Here is a 23,035-nt window from a genome sequence, read left to right on the forward strand (position 1 = left end):
GCAGGTATCTTTATGCCTCCTCCCCCAGAAGAGAACCTTAGTTTTCAGTTTGAAGGCTTCTTTGCCAGAAAGCTGTTCTGAACTGGTTCAATTACATTCTCATCTCTAGAGCTGTCATTTAACAGCTCCAGAGAACTGAGGTGCCCACACACCTTAACTGTAGCTTGAAGTGCATAAACCTGTAGTTTTGCTTCACGGTTTTGTTCACTCAGAAGTTCTAGGTGAAGTAGTGGAAACAAATATGTTGTTCTTGAACAAAGAGTGAAAACAAAAGAAAAAACAAACTGAAGACGTGTGATGGCATTCAGCACGCACAGAGTTCTTACATCCGTATCAGTTGCTCCCCAGGGAAGCCTGGTAGAGAAGAGCAGCAAAGGTAGTATTGTGAGGGATTAAAACTTGAGTTTTTGCAGTATGAAGACACTGGTTGGTTTGTGTTCCAGTGTCTGAGCCACCTCTGTTAGCACCACACAAGAAGTGCACTGGTGCTTTGTCACATTACCCAGGACAGTTTAATATGTTCTAAATATGCCACTTTCCACCACCTGCCATCTAAAATAATCTCAACTAGACACACATTCAAACCAAGTTTTCTCTTGCTGCTTTTGTGTAACTTACTGCACTTGTTATGAGCTGCAGGTTTACTGTGTGTTTACAGCCCAGTAGATGAAGGTGTTAACCTGTTACAGGCAGGCCAAAGAGCAGTGAGCAATTTCACAGTATGGACATTGAAGCCAGGATTTCACACCTCAGAGAATTATGTGAGAAATCTAGCATGCTGTCCAAAGCCAGCATTTTAACTAAGATTTGTCTTCTGTTGCCCTCAGAAAATATTCACTGATCCTGGAAGCTTATCCATGGCAACAATCAACAAACTCCGAGAGACTTGCAGGGAGAAGGTGCTTTCTCAGGGATAACATGCCAGATGTAACCAGGTGGTCAGATACTACAGCAATTGACACATTCCTCTATTTGCACTGATTAAAGCACACTTTAAGCTTTCCATGAATTAATTGACACTTGACCAATTTTTCCTGCCTTTCAAGTAAGTGTGTTAACACTTTGTACTGTATGTCAGATTTGATAACTGGAACTGGTGGTTCTGTTACTGTTTGTGGGTGATGTGTTGTTTTTATTTTTTAAGGATTAAGCTATCTTCAGACTAGAATGTGATCAATGTCAGAGCCCTCCTTTTAAATAAATAGTCCCAGGGAATTTTGTAATATTAAAAGCAAACAGATGTATAAAATTATGTAATACTGTGTTAACTGTGACACCATTACCATTTGTACAAAATAAATTAATTTAATTTGTCAGAACCTGTTTCATGGTGTAGAGAGTAATTATGTGGTCTGAGTCCTGACTGCCAGTCATTGGATGGAATACAAGCATCTTCCTCACTGCTCTCACTTAAGGAACTCAAATACAGCAAAGTGTGGGGCAAGAGAGCAATCAGTGATCGTCACTAGCAGTTGATCTATGCAGTGTGAGATAGAGCAGCTGTAGTGCAACTCTCCCACACCCATGTCCCTAAAAATCTGAGGAGAAACACAAGTAAAGACATCCACAAGCAGACTTCTTTTACAGGGGAAGACACGGTATAGTTCTCAAGTCTGTATTGGCACCAGGCCACTTCTAGCCCTGCTGGGGCCAGGAGTCTGGGAACTGCTTTCCTGTCCGTACAGAGCCCTCTCGTGGCCAAATTCTCTCCTTCCAGCTGGGGAAAGGAGAGACAACTGGGGCACTCTGTGGGGTTTTATGTTCCACTTTAGAAAGCCTCACCTTCTAACAGCACTCCACGCTCTCTTCATTCCTCGTGAAACATGGCTTCTCCCTATCTCACACATTGAGATTTTCTTCAATGCTTAGCAGAAAAAAAAATCACCTTTTTCAGAGGACATAGAAGATTGCTCTTCTAGACAACTACAAACTGCTACTCAGCAGTGATTCTGAGCTATCCTATCCTTTATGGTACCAGGCATACACAGGTTCCTCACGTACTGAATTACAAGGACAGTAGCAGTAACATACTGCTAGTACCTCAGCAGGTGTTAGGAAACACTATTCACTATGAGGAAAATTCATAGCTTCCAGTTACCTTCAAGATCATGGGGTGTTGGCCCAAAGCCAACCTTACTGCCCTGCACTGGGTTCCCTTGGCCAGGAGTGTTCCGTGCAGTGCTGTGGTGTGTCCCAGTTCCTGCCCTGCAGGGCTGGTACCGTTAACACCAAAGCCTCCCTGCAGGAGGGAGGCAGGGAAGCTTTAAACACCAAGGTTCAGTTCCAGCACATAACAAGGCACACAGCCCTCAGCAGATGTGAGTTTCCTACTTTGTGGTAAGAGGCCAACTTCAAAATCAAACAAGAAATATCATTCACACAGTCCTTAGACTAAGAACCTTAGCAGCACTGTCAGAAAGTGAAGTTTAGGCAGGCAGACTGGTATAGCAACATGTCTCAGGAAGTGACAGTTTAAAGAGTTAACTCCTCCAGGTCTCAGGTTTCCAACACACACCTACACTTTAAGGTTTTCCTTTGTGCCACAAAGAAAAAACTTCAGCACTTGTTTAACTCCACACTAAAGAATGTCTCAAGCTTCCCAAGTATTGCCAAACCATGACTTCAGGCCTCAATAAATGGTCAACAAATGGTTTTGAGAGTGATCAGCAATACTAAGAAATACAGAAAAAAAAGTGTCTTTATTAGCATTGTTACAGGCAATGCATACATAAGAACTGATCCTTACAGTGTACAACCCCCCAGCCAAGTTTAAAGCAATAGAATCAGCAGATTGAGATCTATATTGTACACATGTGCAGTAACAGGATCTCTCTGAACCTTCCAACAGAACAGACTGAAATAACTTTACAAAAAAAAAGTAAATAAAAATAACACCCATTTTAAAAAAGTACCAGCTCCTAACAAGCTGGCATAGCATCAAAAATATCAAACAGGGGAGTTGTCCAATCATAAAGAGTTCCTGTAAAGTTTGAGTATTGCGTCGTTCACACCCTGCATGTGCCAGGCATTGAGTTTAAAGCTTAGTAAAAAATACACACCTAAGAGACAAGGTGAAGTTCAGATCTTAAATTTCAATTTTGTCAGTTGTTACTAAATTTTTTCAAATGCATCATCAGTATACTTAACATCATCGCTCAATGGCAGCGGTGCAAATAATGAACCTTTTCCCTTTGTTAAGAGTTCTGAAATTGAGTCAGAGTTAGCAACATCCCTCTCTGGAATCTGTAGCTGACATAATCTTACGCCAATTCCAAAAAAGCACCCTTAAAAACTTTTAGCTTGTTTCTAAGTGGGTAAATATTAAAACTAGTTAGCAAAATTAAACACCAGAATCTTCAGAAGTTATTTTTGTGCATAGTTAAATGCTGCAAGATGATTTCACATTTAATAAAGCAGACTTTAAAGAAGCAATTTGCAAGAAAAGATGTTACCTTACAGTATCAACCAGTTCAGGGGAAATGCAGGGGGATTTTTCCCCCATCCTCTTGCAATTGCTTTTCATCTATGCTGGATTTCAGTGCAAGTAATTAAATTGTTTGATATCCAGCATGGCTCCTCTTTCTGCCAATCAGGTAAGCAATCAAGACAATGAGAACAAGACCAGCAAGGGCTGCACCAACTATTATAGGGATCAGCATGTTATTTTCATCCAGTTGACATTCTTCCACTGAAGAGAGAGAAAAAGATCCATGTTAGGTTCTAGTGCACCAACAGACGGCTACATCCAGAACTTCAGCATGTCGATAAAACTGGCTCAGCTAGCTTGTCAACAATGAAAAGGAAGCCAGGTCGACTAACTATGATCATTCAGGATGAAGTCTTTCTAGCACCAGCTGTATACACAACATGGAGATTATACTGATTGTTTCCTCCTCAAGAGCTGTTAGTTATACACAAATTTAGCCATCACAAATATCCCATATGACCCTTGCCACAGTAATTTTGCTTTCATCATAGTCACAAGGGACAGGTTTGCCCCTTTCACCCAACTGTCAGCACTCAGTTTGGAGGGAAAGGTAGCACCGTTCCTTAACTCTTCTCTGGACCGTCAGGAACAAGCCAAGTTGTTTCACAGCTTTTTACATACTTGTCACACTAGCCTCAACTTGGACATCTGAATCAGCCCCCACATCATCTGTAGTGGGGTGTGCAGAGGGTAAGCACAGCACCCACAAGCTGACATTTGACTACAGAATGTTGTATTTATATCGAAGTATACTTCACAAATCTTGGATTTGACGGGGACTGCCAAATGCAAACCTCTTACCTGGCCCAAATTTGTCTCCATCAATCTTGAAAATCTGGACCTGAACATTAAATACATTGACAAGGGCTTGGTCCGAGACCTGCAGATTCTCCTCAGAACTGCACTTGTAGGAGTTCCCTACTGAAGCTCTCAGCTCACTCATGCTGTTGTTTGATGCTTCAAATTCTGGATCTATGTAAGAGAAACTCTTATTATATAAATCTGAAGAGCAGGAGCTATAAGCTCATAGAGCCACAATTTGATACACTCATCCCCAACATTTCTCATACATTATTTAATGCAGGCTACCCTTAATATTTAAAGAAGTAGTCAGAGAGTAGATTTTTTAGAAGTCCTTACTTTTTGCTTCAACAGGTAGGGTTGTGCTTACAGTCACACCTTGAAGGAAGAATTTTTCAGCACTTGCATTCTTTAAAAAAAAAAACAAACAAAAACCAACAAATCAGTAGTTGTCATTTAGGATGATGATGTACAACATAAGCTGTTCATGTTCAGGTTCCAATCTGCATGCATTTTGAGAAAGGTTTTTAAAATGGAGACCACAAATGGGATTAGCATCCAGAGGAGGTGTTTAGTTAGACTTTAGGAGAGAAAAGCTACAGGAAGTATGCACCTTAAGGAAAATTATTTTGTGAGAGGGCAAAGAGCCAGAGAAAGGAGGCCTTGACACTCCCAAACTGTTGACTTGACTTCCACACTGCAGGCAAAGTCCCACCCACTGCTTAAGCAGCCTACTTGCAGTGAACTTGGTACCCCACAGAGCTGCATTTAATAGCAACAACTCAACGTGATCAGCATAAAAAGGAGCATGAAGCTCTGACAAACAGTGGATTCAGTCCTCAAAGGTATGCAGCTCCAAAGGTATGCAGCTCCACTACAGCACCTGGGACAGGGCTGTGGGAAACAGGATTCCCAACCATCATAGGAGACCAGAAGACAAGCATACTTGGCCTTTGGGCTGTACACAGAATATTAAGGAGGACTTAAATCCAGCTCCAGGCTTAAAATTAGACTAGATACCATACCCACTTGTCACAAGCTGCTCCCAGTTTCAGCAAGAAGCCTTAAAGAGTAAGCAACACAATCTTCAAGGAAGTTCCCACTCCAAACAAAATACTTTTCTGTGTGCACATATATGTATGTGTGCAAATATACACAAAGACATTCTTTTCACACAGTGGTAACCAAGCATAAAACCCACTAAATCCTAGTATTAAAACCAAAGGAACTGGTTAGTCTCTTTGTAGCTGTCTTTTTTCCTCTTGCCCTTGCCCCAGATTAGTTTTTCCACATGGAAAGTGCTGCAGACCCTACACACTTGGTGTACAGATTCTTACCAAGGCAAACTGGAAGATAACCCTTGTTTTCTCAAAAGTCAGGTTCAACAAGGCAGATGTATTGTCACACCTCCCAGAAGAAGTTGTATTATGTGGTATGAAATTCAGCAAATCCAAACCCATCTGTGAGAGAAGAGGAGCAATTATGACACTTGAAGAGACTGAGCATGTCACCTTACACTCAGCTGAGGTGTGGCTGGCTTGTGTCTCATGCCTACAGTGTTGTGTTTGCCCTATGTTCCAGACACCAGGGCAGACCCGTGCAGGCTGCACCTGAGTTACTAGGCTGACACACAACCGAGGGCACATCTAACAGAGCTTTCTGCAGCCCTGACTGGCAAGAACCCAACTGCTTTCTCCACACAAACTGCTTTGGTCCTTGTGGCATAAGAAAAAACATCAAGAACCACCACACAGAGGGCAAGATGCTATAAAATACTGCTTTGACATAAGGTAGAAGTAATTAAGGGGACCACCTGTCAGCACAATCATCTTGTATGTCATTTCAGTTCAAAATGTTTTACTTTTGTCCATGGTTTGTGATTTTATACTGTCTTGCATCTGCAGAAGGCTGTGGGTTAAATGCCACTTGCCAAACAATTAAATAGAAACCCTTTCAGCTCTTAGCTGATCCTCACGTGACCAGAAAATCTACTTGCCTCTCCTCACTGGTCATTATACTAGAAATCAGCTGTTCCACCAGAAGCAGAACACCAGAATCAGGGAATTTCACAAAATTAAGGTAGCTAAAACACAGTGACCATCACAACAAGCCCCTGTACAGCCACACACCAGCTATAAGTGATCATGATTTTACCTTTCAGTCATCAACATCATAGATAAATGCAGTAGCTCCTTTTGCAAACCACTGTTTCCAGTTGGGGGGATTCAACAGTCCCTTTGGGACTCTGGGTTTGTTTACAGAGCTGGCAAGCCAGGCTCTGCTCCAATAGTGGAGGGAAAGAATTTGTGCCAGGGCTGGATCTTACATAAACCTTGTTTGTTTTTTTTTTAATTTACTATTAAAATCAGCTGTTAAGTAGCTTTTAAGCATCAAAGTCAAACACAAATGTCTTCAGTGCTGGTTGGAGGGTAATTAAGTCAGAAGCCTGTCCAGTTTTACAGTAGTAGTTTTCCCTTCTACTAGTCATTCACTCTTTCTATACCTCAGGCCAGATTTCTGAATTTAACAGTTTAAAAATCTTGTTTCAACTTTGCAACTTTGATAACAGGATTCCCCTAGTCATATCTTGGTAATTTTTACTACTTCTCTTAAATGACCATATATACATTTCCTGGACTCAACAGACAAGTTTAATACTGCTTTTAGTGAATGGAATAATCCTTAAGAACCACTTTCAGCACAAGTGTTTGGAATGTCACTTGTCCAGACCAGGTTAAGCAATTCAAATAGAAGATAATGATGGATGAACACAAACACCTGGGCTTCTAAAAGAAAAAGGTTAGCTTATAATAATTTACCAAGTCTTCCCCAAAGTAGAAATCTGAAGGTTTTGAAGAAACAAAAATCAAAATGTACCTTTTCATCTTTTTTTGGATAGGTGATATTAAGCTGTAAGCCCATGTAGGCAAGTACACAGGTTCCATTTGGACCAGTCACATTGTATTTACCAACTGTAGGATTTGAGGGGGATGATGATGTTGGTGCTAGGCTAGTTGCTGGAATCTGGCTAGTAGTGTGTTTAGGAGTTGTAGGCACCATAGTAGTAGTAGAGACCATATCTTCAGCACATTCTGTCTCTGCAGAGAAAGGAAAACAGTAATTACCAAACAAAATGAAGCTGTAGGATGATCTACCTTCTTAATCCTCGAGGGAAAGGATGACACAATTTCAAGTAGCTTTTTTCCTAATAAAAGATAATAAAAGCTCAGAAACACAATGGTAAAGCATTACCTAAAGTCTTGTTGCAAAGTCTAAGACCCTTTTAAAGCATGGCATGAGAAAATTACACCTCTGCTGGTAATTTACTGAAGTTCATGGGGACCACATCCACTTTGATTCACATCCATCATTTTGCTTTGCCATTGGGCCAGGGTAAATCTGACAGAGCCAGCGTTCCTGCTGTCTGTTCACAGCCAGGCTGGGATCCCTATCACACACACTGGGTACCCGTGTGGGAAAAGCAGAGGAACAGTTCTCCTGCTCACTGCTCAAAGTGGTCTCCCAGGAGACATAGTCTCCTTCCCCTCACTCCCATTATTCTGGCAATAACCAGAGTAGCCTTAACATACTGCTCTGGCTCTTCTGTCCTTAACAGGGGGATTCTAAAACACTGCTTCTGATGCCAGGTTTTCTGCTGTATCCTCTCGCATATATCCTCCCTTCAGTCCTGAGGAGGAGCCACCCTCCACGGGGTTAACAAGGCTGTGAAGGTGTGCAAGTTCATCTTCTCTTTTCATCCACTCCAGCAGCAACTTCGAAGGGAACAGTGACTCTGATTTATTTGCCAGACTACTTGGAAACACGTGGCAGCAAGATCTTAACTTGATCTGGGAGCCAAGAGGGTTCCTGCATTGAATATCTAAGCCAAAACCAAAGGTCATAACAAAGACATTACTAAAGCAAAGACTTCCATGTTCCAAGCCAAGGTCATCTCCACATGCCAGGGATAACAACTTGCAACTTTTTAAGGACAACAGCGACTGCAGCAACAATCAACTCTCACTCAAAGGGCCTACTTCTAAAATTTAATGCATACATATTTCACAGATACAAGACACCTCATAAATAGCCTTTAACAGTTTAAGCAGCTTAATTTTTGATTATGGCTCAGAAAGAAGAACTCTAATCACACCATCTGAAGTCACACACACTCCAACATAGCATGCTTTCCTATTTCTAGTCCGCTCCTGGAAAGTCCAAGGGCAGAATGAAGGTGGATGAAGGACGAGTGATCCTGTATTTTATAGACTGATACTGGTCTGAACCCAAAATGAAATAATTTCCTAACAAACCAAAAAGCATCTTTCTGGGCACTTCAATGGAGAATTACCCTCTATCTGCAAGACCTCAACACATAGAGGCTCTTCTTTAAGTTGGCAGAGATGGAAACAACCAAATCATATTCAGTGGAAGTTTAGCCTAGTTGGAGTTTTGATACATTATTTTTACTGAACTGATTTAGAGCAGTTTCTAGTAGCTCTTCAGGACAGATCAAAAGATGAGACAAATCCTTATATCTTTTCTTGACAGTTACAGGAAAGCAGCTGGCAAAATTACCAACAGAGAGAAAATGGAAGTCTCCCTTTCAGAGCTGCAAATAACCACCACCATCTGCTCAGTCACTAACTTCTAGTACGCTGACAGAAGTCACAATTTCTAATTATGCAGATGCACTGAATATTGACCCTTCTTCCCTACAGTGAGCCTTGTACCGATCACCAGCAGAAATATCCTTTCATTAAAGATTTGCAAAGAAAAGAAAAACATTAAGGAAAAATTCCAGATCTAAAGTTTATCAATAACTAGGTGCTCAAGGGACTGGAGAAGGCACAAGCCTACAAGAATGGAACCAGAGGATTATATAAAAGAAGATCTTAATGTCTTAAAAAGATAAAGTTTTACACAGTAGGGACGTTTTACTGAAGTTTTGTAGAAGTTAAAAATCAGCTTTTCCCTGTATCATGTCTTACGTTTGAGCCTGCTGATAAATGATCACTTATCATACTTACCTGCTAAAACAATCACACCAAAGTTCCATAATAAAAAAAAAATAGTTCTGAAGACTGAAGTAATAGAAATCAGGGTTTGGTGTGGGTTTTTTTTAAGCATAAATGTAGGTACACATCTTTACTGCCAACTAGTTCACTGAATGGAAAAGTTTGATCAAGGGAATGATACATACAAATCTGAGCCAGTCATGTGAAACAGCCATAAAAAAGTCAATGCCACTATTATCCTGCATCAGGCAAGGTATTTTTCACAGAAATGGGACAAGGTAGAGATACTCCAGTAGAAGGCACTTGCTCATTGTAACCATTCCATGCTAGCACTGGCTACCCTAGTTTTTAATATTTGTTTCGACTTAGCAGGTACATAAATGGGATTAACACCTGAAGGAAAGTTCTACATCCCAGGGAAAATAAAGACTCTAAAAATAAGGCAAAGACTTATCACTCCTTAAGATAGTACAGGCGATCAGTTTATACAGCTCTTTTGTGTTTGAAGACTGCTGCCACAAAAGCAAAGGACACGAACACACCATGAAGTAACTGGCCTTTAATAATTTGAAGTAAAATTCCACACTACTTTTCAATACAATCAATTAGGATAAAAATCTGACTCTGTGATTGTCCCTGAAGGAGAAAAACCTGACTTTTACAGCTGACATAAAACCTCCTGTAGGAAGATGTACATTTCTGCTCTCTACAGACTAATTCTCTATTGTCTGCCATTATTTCACTAATTTTCCCCAGGGCACAGAGTAACTAGTTCAAATTACTTTGGTAGAGGCCATAATGCTTGGAAGTTATCAGATATTTCTTAAATTAGGATTTTGGCAATGTGCCCACTCAACCTACTGCAGCATGTGTTTGACACCCATACTCATGAAGAGCCCAGTACAGTACCCAGGGAACCCAGGGCACTATCCCCCGAGCCACACATTCTGACAAGCTACAGAGAAAACCTAAGGCAAGTCCATTCATTTCAAAAGATGCTGCTGTCAAGAGTTTTGGATCCAGTACTCACCTTAAATATGATTAGTCAGGACTTAAAAGGAAATAAACTATTATTCAAAATATTAGCTCATCAAGTACATTTTCTGTTACAAGATACTTACTGTTCACACTGAAAGTGCCATTTGTGAGATAGGCTTCCAAAGTGACATTGCTAAAAGTAACATTCACATTCTTCATATTGATGTGCTTGGAGTTGATGCATCTGTATTTTGTGCCCATATGTGCCTGAATGACACCTTTATGTGATACACTCTTCACGCCTCCTGTAAAAAAATACATTGCATTAGTATGTACCAGTATTCAAAGAAAGGACTTAGTATTATATCTGGAAGGGTTTCACAATAACAACAGTAAGTTTTTATTTTACCTGTAGTTGAATTTGGGAATAAAGTTGCATCTGACAGATTGTAGTGGAAAACTAACTCTTCAACTTGGTACTTGTCTGCAGATTCTGAGAAATTCAGGCTTAACGAATGTCCTGCTCCAAAATCCAATATCAGAACTGGATGAGATGCATTTTCTTTACCACATGAGCTCTGTGAGTCTACTGAAGCATTTTGTGGAAGAAAAAAGTGTACAAACTGTGGGGTAGAAAATAAAATACAGGTAAGCTTTGCCTCACAGCTTTCTAAATATCCTGTAAAACTGTTACAAACATACAGCAGACATTAATATATAAAATGTCTACTTATATACCAGTGTATAGCAAGCAGCATGTTACTGACATTCAAGTTTGACAATCCTGTCTCTAAAATTGGAGGACTAAACAGTACATACTCACAGCACCTCTTAGACTTTTCTTCCTTCTAAACCAGCAATATGAATTTGCAGGTACTTCGGTACTACAAGAATCAAATCTGGCAAACTCTGGACATGTGAAAAATGGGAGAATTTAAGCTTTGCTTCTTGTAGTACAACTGAGCAAGAACAAAAGTGAATGGTGCATCCTGCGTAGCTTGGCTGTAATACTTCATTACACATTGTGAAGAAATGTGATATCTGAAAACCAATACAACATTTACTGCTAAGTTCTGAGCTTACTGCTTACAATAAGAAACAGACAGAAGTATGTTATGAAAGAAGTCAGCTCTGAATGCAAACACATATACCAGTATCAGCAGGATTTCAGACCATCAGCATCACTGAAAACATGGATTATACAATATAAGGCTCAGTTCAAAGCACACATAGCAAGTGCACCAGTGGTTAAGTAGTGGGATTTTTTTAACCTTGTATTGCACTGATGGCTAGGAAAAAAAATCAACACAAAACTGCAACAGGACTATAAATAATCCCCAATTCCTATTCAGTAGTGAAGATATAAAAAACCCCAAAACTTATTTGTTAAGGTAAATTATTAATTTTCCATTAACAAGCTTTTGCTGTTAATATGGAACAATTTGTGAGCATTGCACTAGTCTGTAGATACACTGAAATTTAGAGATTTGCTAAGTAAGAAGGTCACAGATTTCTGGAGTTTAAAAAGTTTAAGAGCTATGTTTCAGTTCAGATTTAGTCCATGTGAGTGTGACCAAGTTACCAAAAGAGAACTCATAGTATTTTTGCCTTTACAGTTCCAGTGAAAGCCATTTTATTTATCAACAGGACAGGTGTGGAATTTCAGTCACAAAAGTAATTGCACATGTTTTGTTTGGGATTGTTTCAGGCAGCCTCAACCTTGCCGTTTAATTAGAAGAAGCATCCATAATAAAGAAAAGCTGACGCAACATGATTGGGAGAGTAAAAATCTTTGTGGAAGCAGTTCTTCATGCAAAGATACTCAGAGAAAGTTTAAATACCGCACACGCGCAAAGATACCACACCTTTTACAAATATTAAAAATACTAATAAATGACGAGCAGTCAGATCCTCACTGCCCTTACCTCTTTCTGCGCATTGGTTTTGTATTCCACTGAGAAGGCTACTGTCAAATCAGCAATTATGCAGACCTTACCACTTGAATCTTTCACTTCAAATGAAGAGGAAGCCTGTAAAAAGACTGATAAAAAATAAAAATTGGTTAACTTGGTGTCACATAAATTTGCATTTTTAAACCCAAAGAGACAAATATGTACAACTGTACATTTTGGGAGTAAAACTTAAGCATGAGTTGAGTTTGGAAACTTGGGCATTAACAGTCTCTAGATTAGCTTCAACATCACTAACAAACAGAAGACAAATTAAACACCTCATTTATAAAACTGCAAAGCCACCCAAACCAAAACGGTTGACATTCTGGCTCCTAAGAGATAAGAAAGACATGCAATAAACACCAGTCATAGCGTTCAAGGCAGCTTCAGTGTTCTCTGCACACAGCAACCATTTTACCATCTTCAGCCAGACCTGGCTTAGCTTATTTGATCCTGCATGCCTCCAGCACTGCCTTCCCCCCCAGCACACCATGCAGCCTTCACTCCCACTGTACCAGGACACTCAGCTGTACGTGCACTGAATGCAGCATTTAGAAAGCCTGGATGGACTGCACATGTTTTGAAGGCACTGCCAAAAATAGCATGATAGAGCATGCTACCATTGCCAGGAGAACTTCTCTTTACCGTCCTCATGCTCTCCACCTTTAGAGGAGGAGGAGGAGGCCAAGACCTTGAGACAGACTGAGGTTATGTTTTCCTGACTGGTTTAAGCTAAACTCAGACTGAGCTGCTGAGAAAAGCAGAGAAAAGCCTTTCTGCCCCTTGTTCAATTCCAGCCTCTACGTTCAGAGAACACTGAGTACAACTGCCCAAAGTACTGACTTAACAGGGCAAGAATACTCAGCAAGGGGAGCACGCAGTCATCCTTTCTGATGGCAGCATGGACTGGCACCAGTGTGACCTGTGCCCACTGCCAACAAAGCTTCACACAGGGGACACACTGTGGCACAGGCTGGAAACGGCTGGAAAGCTGGTTATCTCCTACTTCATTTGTGGCAAGGGAAAGCTGGTTATCTCCTACTTCATTTGTGGCAACCTGACAGTGCTCCTGCACCTGACCGGTTCTTTATTTTAGAATATTTTATTTTTCAGATTCTCAGTTTGTCACCACCACCACCCCCCAAGTGAACCTCACTGCAAAAAGCCTGCAACATCTTCATGCTGGCACTTTATCAGTTTGCATTTGCAACAACTTCAGTCTTGCAGAAAACGTGATAAAAAAACAGCTGCAAGACATAAGCCATTATCACAAGCAAATAAGCTTTAAGGAGTCAAACACGCTAATCTATTCAACTGCTGATAACAGCAAAGAGATCCAGATGAGGGATTATCCATTAGCTAGCTTCCCTCCCAGAGAAGTTCTTAAAAAACAAATCTTGAAACTTTTCACTGCAAAACTATGGTGTGTACAATTGTACAAAGACAATTATTAGGAAAATTGGACTTTTGTCAGCTGTACTTCAGCAGAAGGCACATCAGTTGCAGGAACACATTGGAAACTATTTCTCTGGCACCCAGCAAGCATTTTCCCTTGCCACCTTCCCCTTAGCAACATCACATTCTCTCCCAGCACCAAGGAGGGCAAAGCTGAAACTGGAATTCATTCAACTTTATCTAGTTTTTGGAGAGTCTAGACTTGAAATCAGAGATAGCATTTCTTTCTTCTGAAGAAAGAAAATGCTTAAGATAGTGTAGAAAACTTAATTCAAACGAAACCTGTCCAACCTTTGCCTTTATGTCCAGCATAAAATGTTCATTAAGGACCACATATTCCCAAAGAAATGTTATTTACTGCAACTCAGAGCAGTATCAGAAACATGTTCATTTACATGGACGTTTCAATTTGCATTTACATCTGGAATTTGTTTACATTTCATGCAAGCACTACTCTTCTCCAAAGCAAGCTGCTTACACTTTCCTGAAGATTTCTAGCACAGCACAGAAAAGAGCAGAGGCAGAGAATAAGAATCCATTGCTTCTTGAACTAACACTATGACTGAAAAAAGTGCTAGAATGAAAATCTTCAGTGTGCATGCAGACTCCCTTGTTTGATAGCTATTCAGACTCCCTTGTTTGATAGCTATTAAAATCTTGGCAATTTTAGAGCTAAAAATAATGAAGTAACTGAGCAAAAGAATGAAAGAAAAACAATTTTTAAAAGAAATGCAGGGGAAAGAAAGACTAAAAGCAATTAAGAAAAATATTGCTGGCCTAAATGAAAACATGACAGACTTGTCCATTACAAGTGATTCAGAGAACAACAGACAATGCAGAGGTACCAGAAAGCATCAAATAGAAGACCAATTCTGGTAATGAAGGGCTGATAAATCACTCGCAGCAAGTTTAAGTAATAAAGAATAAGGGGCATGAATAAACATTAAATAGTAACACCTGCATAACTACTAGATTTTTGTAAGGTTAAAAGTCATATCGTTATAGGAATCCTGATTTCATTAGTGTGGAACAAACACTATAAACCCCCAGTCCTTCTTAAGAACTATTCAGCAGCTGTTGGATTTGCAGTTTCAGTGATGAGACAGACGCAGCCAGCACGAGACGCTGAGTGTCCTCGATGGAGTGGTGAGAGCTGTTTCACTGCAAGTAAGGCAACACTCACAGGGATGGTGATCAGAGAGAACTGAGCTGCAGAATCATCTGCTCCCAAGGTCCTGAAGGAATGCAGATGAAGCCAAGTGAAATGTATGGGACATAGGAGCAAAGAAAAATTGGAAAAAAAACACTGAAGAACAAATCAAGACACTGAAGAAAAGAAGGTCCCACCTACTGTCTGCTCCAGCCAGCTGAAGGCACAGGAACAGCTCTCAGGAAAGCAGCTGTTGAGTTTTGTAAAGGCAGTTTCAGTGTCGAGTAGTGATTAATGCATGAATCATCACCAGCCTACAAACACTACAAGCCTACAGTCAAAATATCAAGACTCCAGAAAAGCAAACTGATGTTGAATCAATCCATCCTGGGAATATTTCTAATAAAGTTACATAATGTATTGCTTAATTCTATCAGGGCATATCTACAAGTTGAGAGTATTGTTTGTACATCTCATAACAATATCATTCTTTGCAGTTAAACACAAAAACTGATACAACCTTCAGATTCTGAACTTTAGGCTTTAAATGTTCCTCTTAATAAACTGCAGAGCCCTCTACGACAACTATCTGTGGCACAGCAAGTGCAGTACTTCAGATTTAAATGAAGCAGTCCAGGACCTTTCAATAGCAAAAAGTAAGTTTTGTTAGATTCGTTACTCATTTGGCTGGAAGCACTACATTACGGATATCTAGTGAAGGAATTACCAAAAATGTACTAACATCAAAGAAATTTCACTTGGTCCAGATGCTTCCTTTGTATTCCAGTAAATTCCAAAAAAAGACTGCTTATAATATTTATTCTAGTTGCATATTTTTAATTGAAAATCATAAGACAATCTCTCCCTTTAAACCTCATTTCTGCAATTACAGTCTCATGCAAGAAAACACTTAAGGTAACTGCTAAAGCAACAGCTAGAGAGATCTTGCTTGAGTTTAATCCAGCATCCTTCTTTATCTAACATACTTACCTCAAAAAAAACCCGAAGTACTAACAGTCTGAGATAAAATAACTAAGTCAAACAAAACAAATACTTCCTTGATTGTCTAACAATTTATCTTAAAGAAATCCACCTCATAAAGTTGTTTGTTTTAAGCTCAAAACTACAAAGCTAACAAAACAATCTAGCACATGCTTTCAGGTTTCAGCTTTTTTTTATAACTGAAATCCTGTTAGTCAAACACAGCTACCCATGATTGACTCTCCCATATAATGGAAACCTCCTAAGGGAGAGAGACAAATGGTTGCTGTGTGCTAGAAAACCAAGCATATTTAATGGTAATTGTGTACACCATCTGCTTGCAAAGAGGACCTCAGTTACCACAGTTAATGATTTACTTTGCCTCCAATATTTATTAGAAACATGAAACACTGACAATAAGGAAAAAACAAAAGCTACTTCTGTATAATCTGGGGTTTATTACTATAGTCATGCTTCCTGCATAAATAAAAACTTCTTTAGCAGTGTTCTCCCTCTGGGAATTATGGGCAGCAAGCTATCCAAATCCACCTGGGCACACAGCCCGTATCATCAGTACTTTAAGCCATACAGATATCTGGTGGATGGGACTGCCTGCAGTGTTCAGGACGAAAACCATGGCCTGCAGTGTCCAGGAGGAAAACCACGGCTGCAGCACAGCACAGCTGCCAGCTCCTGGGATGTGCGGTGATGGGGTTCAGAGCATCCCACAGCCTGGTCACACCCAGACTCTCCTCAGCTCCAGCCCACCCTGGAAATACTGTACAGCAGCACTCCAGGGTAAGGGATGCCAGCCCTACATAATCATTCTGTACCTGAGCTGCAGCACTGACCTGTTGCCTTGCACCTTTGCCCAGGTGTTCTGATGACAAACACAGCAAACACTGCTATCTGTGGGGCATTAATCCAAGGAGATAAGAAATGCTGGTTATTACCTAAAGAAGATTTATTTTCTATTGTACATGTTAACCAAACTGCCTGGTAATTCACTCATTCTAATGGTTCAGAATGACCCTGTCATCCCTGCCTTTTTGTGAACAGTGGTAACTTTAGTCACCGCTTTTAACTCCTAAATCTGTGCCAGAGAATAGAATGGAAAAATCCCCAAGGAGTTACATTCTCCTACAATGCCCTGTCTTCCAATGTATGCACCACTCCCAAAGGGACAACAGGTCCAAGTCCTTTATCAGAAGACCAAGTCAAGATCACTTCCTTAGGATTCAGAACCTATACCACCTTGGGATAATACAGAAAGAAAAAGACAGGAACAACTGAAAGTAGGAAAATCCCTTCACAGGCTTGATGTAGGAAACACTTTGCAAGAGGCGAGATGGTCTCCATAAAGTTCTGAGTCGTACTTACCTTTCACCAACAGACACATGAGACTGAATGCTGGCTATCTGGAAAGCTGGCAGGAAAAGACAAGGCTGGACTCACTTGAATACCCACACAGTGGTGGGGAAAGGGAGAACAGAGCTTAATTCAAGGATGCATGACAGTACTTTCAGGGATAAAAGAACCAGCTGCACTTGTGCAGATGCAGCACCTGATTATATCAAGCTCCTGATCCAGCCCAGAATATGCAACCTTGCCACCCAAGAGACAAATTCATGTAATCTCAGATTATGGTTTTGATATTGTTGACTTCAATTAAGGCAGCTAACATTTTATTTCTCAATTTCAGTTTGGAGATTAATAACTTCTGTATTTATAAACCAATTTATACAAGTACAAAAGCATTAGAAAGGAAAGACTATCTAACAGCCATACACTTGCCATTTGACCAGAGAACTGCACAACTGCATCAAGTTTAGTCACATGAAACTTCTTTATAGCTTCCTATCTAAAGGAAGGAAGTCTTGGGATAGCTCTACAGCAAGTGATTGCATGAGCACACTGGGGGAGCTGAACTCCCCTGGCCAGACCCTTTTCAGCATTCACACAAGTCCATTTTGCACTGGCTCTGGTTAGTGCTGCTGTATCACACCACACAAGTAACACACATTCTTCAAGGCAGCTGCCAGCCCCAAACAATGTTTTGAAGAAAGGAGCACTGTGTGACAATTTAAAGGGAAAGCTTCCCCGGAGGAGAGGATGCTGGAAATAAACTAACTGCCTGAGTAAAACCACTCTCCTTGTCCTAGAGAGTAGATCTTAACCCTGTCAAGGAAAGTAAGAACAGGTGTTCCAATAGCATACAGAGTGAATTCTTGTTAAGAAAACAGATGCCATCAGAAGTTTAATGCAAGAAAACCAAACTTATTAACTGTGAACTACTGTGCTCAAGGCTGAACACTGGAGAGGGAACAAGCACCCACTGCACAGAGCTGAAGCACATTTAAACTCTGTAATCTTAATGCCAGGGTGCACCTAAGACTCTCACATTTGGAATTGGCAGTAGAAAAAGTAGTACGGATAGTCAGCGGTGCTGTCAAGGGACAGAGGAGGTTCAGAAACTGTTATACTAAGACTGAAAGGGACACCAGTCCATCTTGAAGTCAGATGCCCAAAAACTGGAATCCTGATTTACCAAAACATAAGGTACATTTAAAAGTATGCAATATAGAATCAAGATAATGCAAGGGATTGTTCAAACGGCTGTTGTAACTGTTGTAATTCCCACCACTTACATGCCCAGAAGTATCTTCTGCTAAGCTTCAGAGAACACATACCAAGAAATCCATTTCAGCACCAAGCTTTCTCAAGGAATTTCCAAATAATCATGGCTGACTTGAGAGCAAAGACAAACTGTTGAAGCTGAAACAAGCAAAAGCAAGGTGTGCCTTTTGCTAGAAATAAACTTTTATCTTTGAGACCTACAAAGGCTTATCAGAGATAACAGGAGTTAATGTTGCAACAGACTATCAATCTTTGAGTCAGGTTCCTCTGTACTTAGAGGCAATTCTTCACTTTGTCATCTGCCAAGTAACCTATCACATGATGACTGGCACACTAATTCAGATCCTTAGAGACTGTGTCCATACACTTCAAGCAGCTACCAAGCAAACACTATGTCAAGGGCAGCACTTGGTAAAACAGTATTTCCAAAGTTGCTCAACATTTAAGCAGTTAGATTTTGTGAAAGCCAAGTTATACTGGTCTCAGTTGCAAACACCCAATAATGCCAAACCTGAAAAAACCAATTGTGCACCAGACTGATGACTGGCTGAAATTCATTATCAAGTTTCTCAACTATCTCTACATGGGTATATGGGTAGCAAGGTTTGAAATTCCTCTTTGGACTGGAGTTGCACAATAGAAACATGTGGATGATACGTCAGTGACTCTGAAATGGCTTTACACTATTTTTAAAAACTAATTTTCCCTCCTGCAATTCTCAAACACTTAATTACTTATTCACTACACATTTCTGATCCTAATCTTAAAATTTCAGGAAAGTGTTCTCTTTGTCTGTGTTTCAGTAATGAAAAAATGTTCGGGTGCTCTAGATCTCCGAGAGCACGAGCAGCTCTGTTGGGTTTGGCACACAACCCAACTGACTCATCGTGCTCAACAACAGACAAGCACCATCTTACTCAGTATTTCAGAAAGCAGCAGCTAAGTTTAGGGGAGGTACTCCCATTTCCCATAGCCTCCTTTCCCTGCATGTACCACATGCTAGCTAAATGTTTTCTTAATTCCATATATATATTTGATGGTAGCGAGGAAATTAATTACAAAATGCTCAATGCTGACACATGAAACGTTCAGCTTAGTGCTTGCCGCTCAATCTAAATAGAAAAGTGAAACAGTGAGTGAGGTATGGTGAGGTGTTCAGGTGGAAAAAAAATTCTGCTGTCCTGAAGTCAACGCATCACCAAACAAGTTTTCACACCTGCCCCACCCGTACTAATCTTTCAGTCTCCTGTGATCATGACCTTATCCTAACCAGTGTTAACTCAGATGATTAAAAGGCTGCAAATGAGCTAAAATATCTGAAGACTTCAGCACATATATTTATCTCTTATTCTTCTCCCCTCACCTACAACCCAAACCCCACACTAGCAAGAGAGGATATTTACACCACAAGATCTTCCCCAAAATTGTAGTATAAAGCTGTGCAGAAACACCCAGCTACTAAGCTACTAGACACTGGTACAAGGTCCTGACTATCAGTAAATAAAATTAAAAAAAAATCTGTGGTAAAATAAACTATTCTGTTGCCTCAGTTGCAGAAACCTAACACATCTCACATGCCAGAAAGTGACAAAGACAGTGCACCAAATGATGTTTGTAACTGCCCATTGAGCAGAGGAAAACTACTGCAATGGCCAAAAAGTATTAACTGTGGTACCACATAAAAATCACAAAAGCTGATTTAAAAGCAAGCTATAAAGCAATTCTTCACTTAAGCCATAACTACATCAAACAAACTATTCAAGTAATTCCCATTAAGACACCACTTCAACGACACTTCAGCTGGCAGCCCTAAAAAGCAGGGGCACTGTAAATCACTGGGCTTGCTACACCGGCTCACGAGGGCTGGATATCTGAACTGCTCGCTGCCCTTTGCGAGCGGCACCTTTTGGGCCCAGTGAAACTGAAGTCCGGTCAATGGTGATAACGATATTTACTACCAAAGGCACGTCACAGGAGTCGCAAAGACTGTCCGAGCTCAAAAATGACGGCAGATAAGCATTCCCAACTGCTACTCTATTTGAGAAACATTTTGGCCAGCTGCAGAACAGGTTTCCTTTGCTGCCAAAGCCACAGCTCAGAAACACGATAGCGTTGTGTGATGTGGCTTTCAAGACAAGAAACCAAAAGCCAGGTAGTTATCAGTAAACAAGCAAGACACACTTCCTCGCAAAACAGCCTGCTGACCTAACAAACCTTCTCATCAAGGCACTGCAATCTCTCTATTCCAGACACGTTTCGTATTTTACTCAAGACAGAGCAGGAAGAAAGCCATTGAGCCACGGAGCACTACGTGCCCTATAGGAAAGCACTGCTTCCTAGCAATGTCATCAGCAGCTCCCGCGTCTCCGTGCCGCGTGCTCCAGGCGCGTTTCCAGGTTCTTCCCGGAGCGCAGTCCCTACACCCGACGCAGGTGCTCAGAGCGGCGTTCCCGGGCTCGAACGCGGTTCAGCGCGGCAGCCGCCGCCTCCCGCCCACCATCGCCCTCGCACCCCGGGCGGCCTCAGCGGCTCCCCGGCGCGGGGAGGGGGCGGGATGGCCCCCCAAGGACGCTGAGCCCCCGCGGGTCAGTCAGCACCCGGGAAGGCCGACAGCAGGCGGGAGCGGACGGGCGGGAGGCTCTCCGGTTACAGGTGCCGCGTCCAGCGCCGCCGCCCCGGGGCCACCTCAGGCCGCTGCGACCCGCCCCCGCCACCCCGCCGATCGCACGGGCCGCCCGCGTCATCCCCCTTACCGAGCAGGGCGGCCGCCGCCAGCAGCCCCCGGGCCATGTCGGGGCGCAGGGACGGGGCGCGGCGGGAGCGGGCACGGAGCGAGGGCGGGCGCGGGGCGCTCTGGCGACGGCCCCGGCCGGTCATGTGACCGCTGACGTCACGGAGGCGGCCCGCCCGTCACGTGAGGCGGCCCGGGGCACCGCAGCGCCGGGAGGGAGGGGAGGATCTCGCGAGAGCGGGGGGAGGATCTCGCGAGAGCGGGGCGGGTGAGGGGAGGAGCTCGGGGGTCCGGGCTGCCGCGGGCTCGGTGCTGCCGCCGCAGTCTGAGGTTAGTACAGTCCTCTCGCACAGAATTAATTCAGTCCCAGCTGTATAAAAGCATTGGAGGCTGATGGTCTGTTGTCTCTGAAGTGTTCTATCTGTATGTACCCAGCTATAAATATGAGTCACCTGTGTTCCAAGACAAAACAGGGACCGCTAATCACGTGTGTTTGCATGGGCAAAAATTGCAATTTCACAGAGCTTCAGATGTCTGATGGTTTTTAAGGAATCCCTTTTCTTTTCTTTTTTTTTTTTTTTGAGATAACCAGAAAAAGAAGGTGAAGTTAACTTGTAAACATTCTCAGATGTAATGGAGATGGACAGCCCGGGTAATTTGATCACTTTGTAATCCAGTGCTCTCTTTTATCCACACTGTTAGGGGCATGCTTACTTCATCTGAAACCTCAGAAGCTGTATCTTGCTCCTGCAATCCTGTCTCTGGTACGATTGGAATGTGTGCCTCTGCTTTCTCGCAGTGATTGCTGTATAGTCCCTCTCCTCACTACAGGCTGCTCCAGATTCATCATCTCTGAGGCAGAATGATTTCTGCTCCCAAGCTGCCTTCATACTTTTTTACACTGAACCCATTTAAAATGCAATTTAGCTACTCCCAGCTGCTGATGTCAAGTTCAGCTGTGTGAACTTGACCTTTCCTGGCTGTTTGTCTCAGTTCATTCACAGTTCCTGTTTCCCCATAACATCCTGGATAAGTTTAGTTGCTCCTTAGGATGGCATGGGGATCTACCTTTCATTTCCAATGCTATTGCTATAAACACATATTTCTTTTTTAATGCTGCATTTTTATCTGTGCATTTTTAGACACACTAATGTATTATTTTACTTTGTTTGTTTTTCCCTGCAACACTTCTAGCAATCTATTCTTTCCATGCATTGCCAAAAGCAGAAGTTAGTTTGAAAAAGGACATAATGAGCAGCTCTGGTCAAGTGTTTGAATGACTCATCTGCAGAGGAGTTGAGGGTAATGGAGGTGGGACATAGGTTGTTTTCATTTTGGATCACTGTTTTTGGAACCTGCACTGGGACTGGAGAAGGTCTGCGGAACACAAAGTCTGCCACAAGACAAATGGGAAGGGAGGCCCAAGGTCAGGTTTAAACTTGGTGTGCAGTATTCTGCCTCTCTGCTGGAAAATCAGTAGGCATCTATGAAGGGAAAAATGACAGATGCTTGGATTGCTAACAAAAAAAAAAAAAAAGTTGCATAAAGCAACAATACTGTGGTAAAATTTGGTAAATAAAGAACATGAGGTTATCAGCAGAGAATGATGTTGACCTTCCATGATGTGGATCATTAGCTCACTGGGCCTTTATTAATGGTGCACAGACAGCACCGTATCAATTTCCACCTCCTTTCAGTACAAGTACTACCAGGGTGTTTGTTAGACAAATGCATCAAGTCTTGCACAACTGTGCTGGCCATCAGCCCCACTGCTTGGTAACTTGTGGCTGACATCAATCAAACATGACAGCAGGGTAAGACATAAACAAACAAAGTTACAGCTTC

General features: G+C 41.7%; 2 protein-coding genes across 2 annotated transcripts in view; one reads left to right on the plus strand and one right to left on the minus strand.

The window, feature by feature from the left end:
• The window catches only part of GRTP1 (growth hormone regulated TBC protein 1), a 36,335-nt gene extending 33,437 nt beyond the window's left edge, over positions 1–2,898 (plus strand). The window contains exon 8 of the mRNA XM_038155560.1: positions 828–2,898. Within this exon, the coding sequence (XP_038011488.1) occupies positions 828–917 (90 nt within the window). The 3' untranslated portion in view covers positions 918–2,898. The remainder of the gene's footprint in view (positions 1–827) is intronic.
• Positions 2,681–21,368, minus strand: LAMP1 (lysosomal associated membrane protein 1). The gene is made up of 9 exons (XM_038155516.1): positions 21,213–21,368; positions 12,210–12,325; positions 10,694–10,907; positions 10,428–10,589; positions 7,166–7,386; positions 5,626–5,748; positions 4,628–4,697; positions 4,289–4,459; positions 2,681–3,688 (listed from the first exon to the last, which is right to left on the minus strand). Exons 1-9 carry the CDS (start codon positions 21,334–21,336, stop codon positions 3,549–3,551), a joined length of 1,341 nt encoding a protein of 446 aa, XP_038011444.1. The 5' UTR covers positions 21,337–21,368; the 3' UTR covers positions 2,681–3,548.
• Positions 21,369–23,035: the final 1,667 nt, after the last annotated feature.

Source organism: Motacilla alba, chromosome 1 (assembly GCF_015832195.1).
Source record: "Motacilla alba alba isolate MOTALB_02 chromosome 1, Motacilla_alba_V1.0_pri, whole genome shotgun sequence".
Lineage (NCBI taxonomy): Eukaryota > Metazoa > Chordata > Aves > Passeriformes > Motacillidae > Motacilla > Motacilla alba.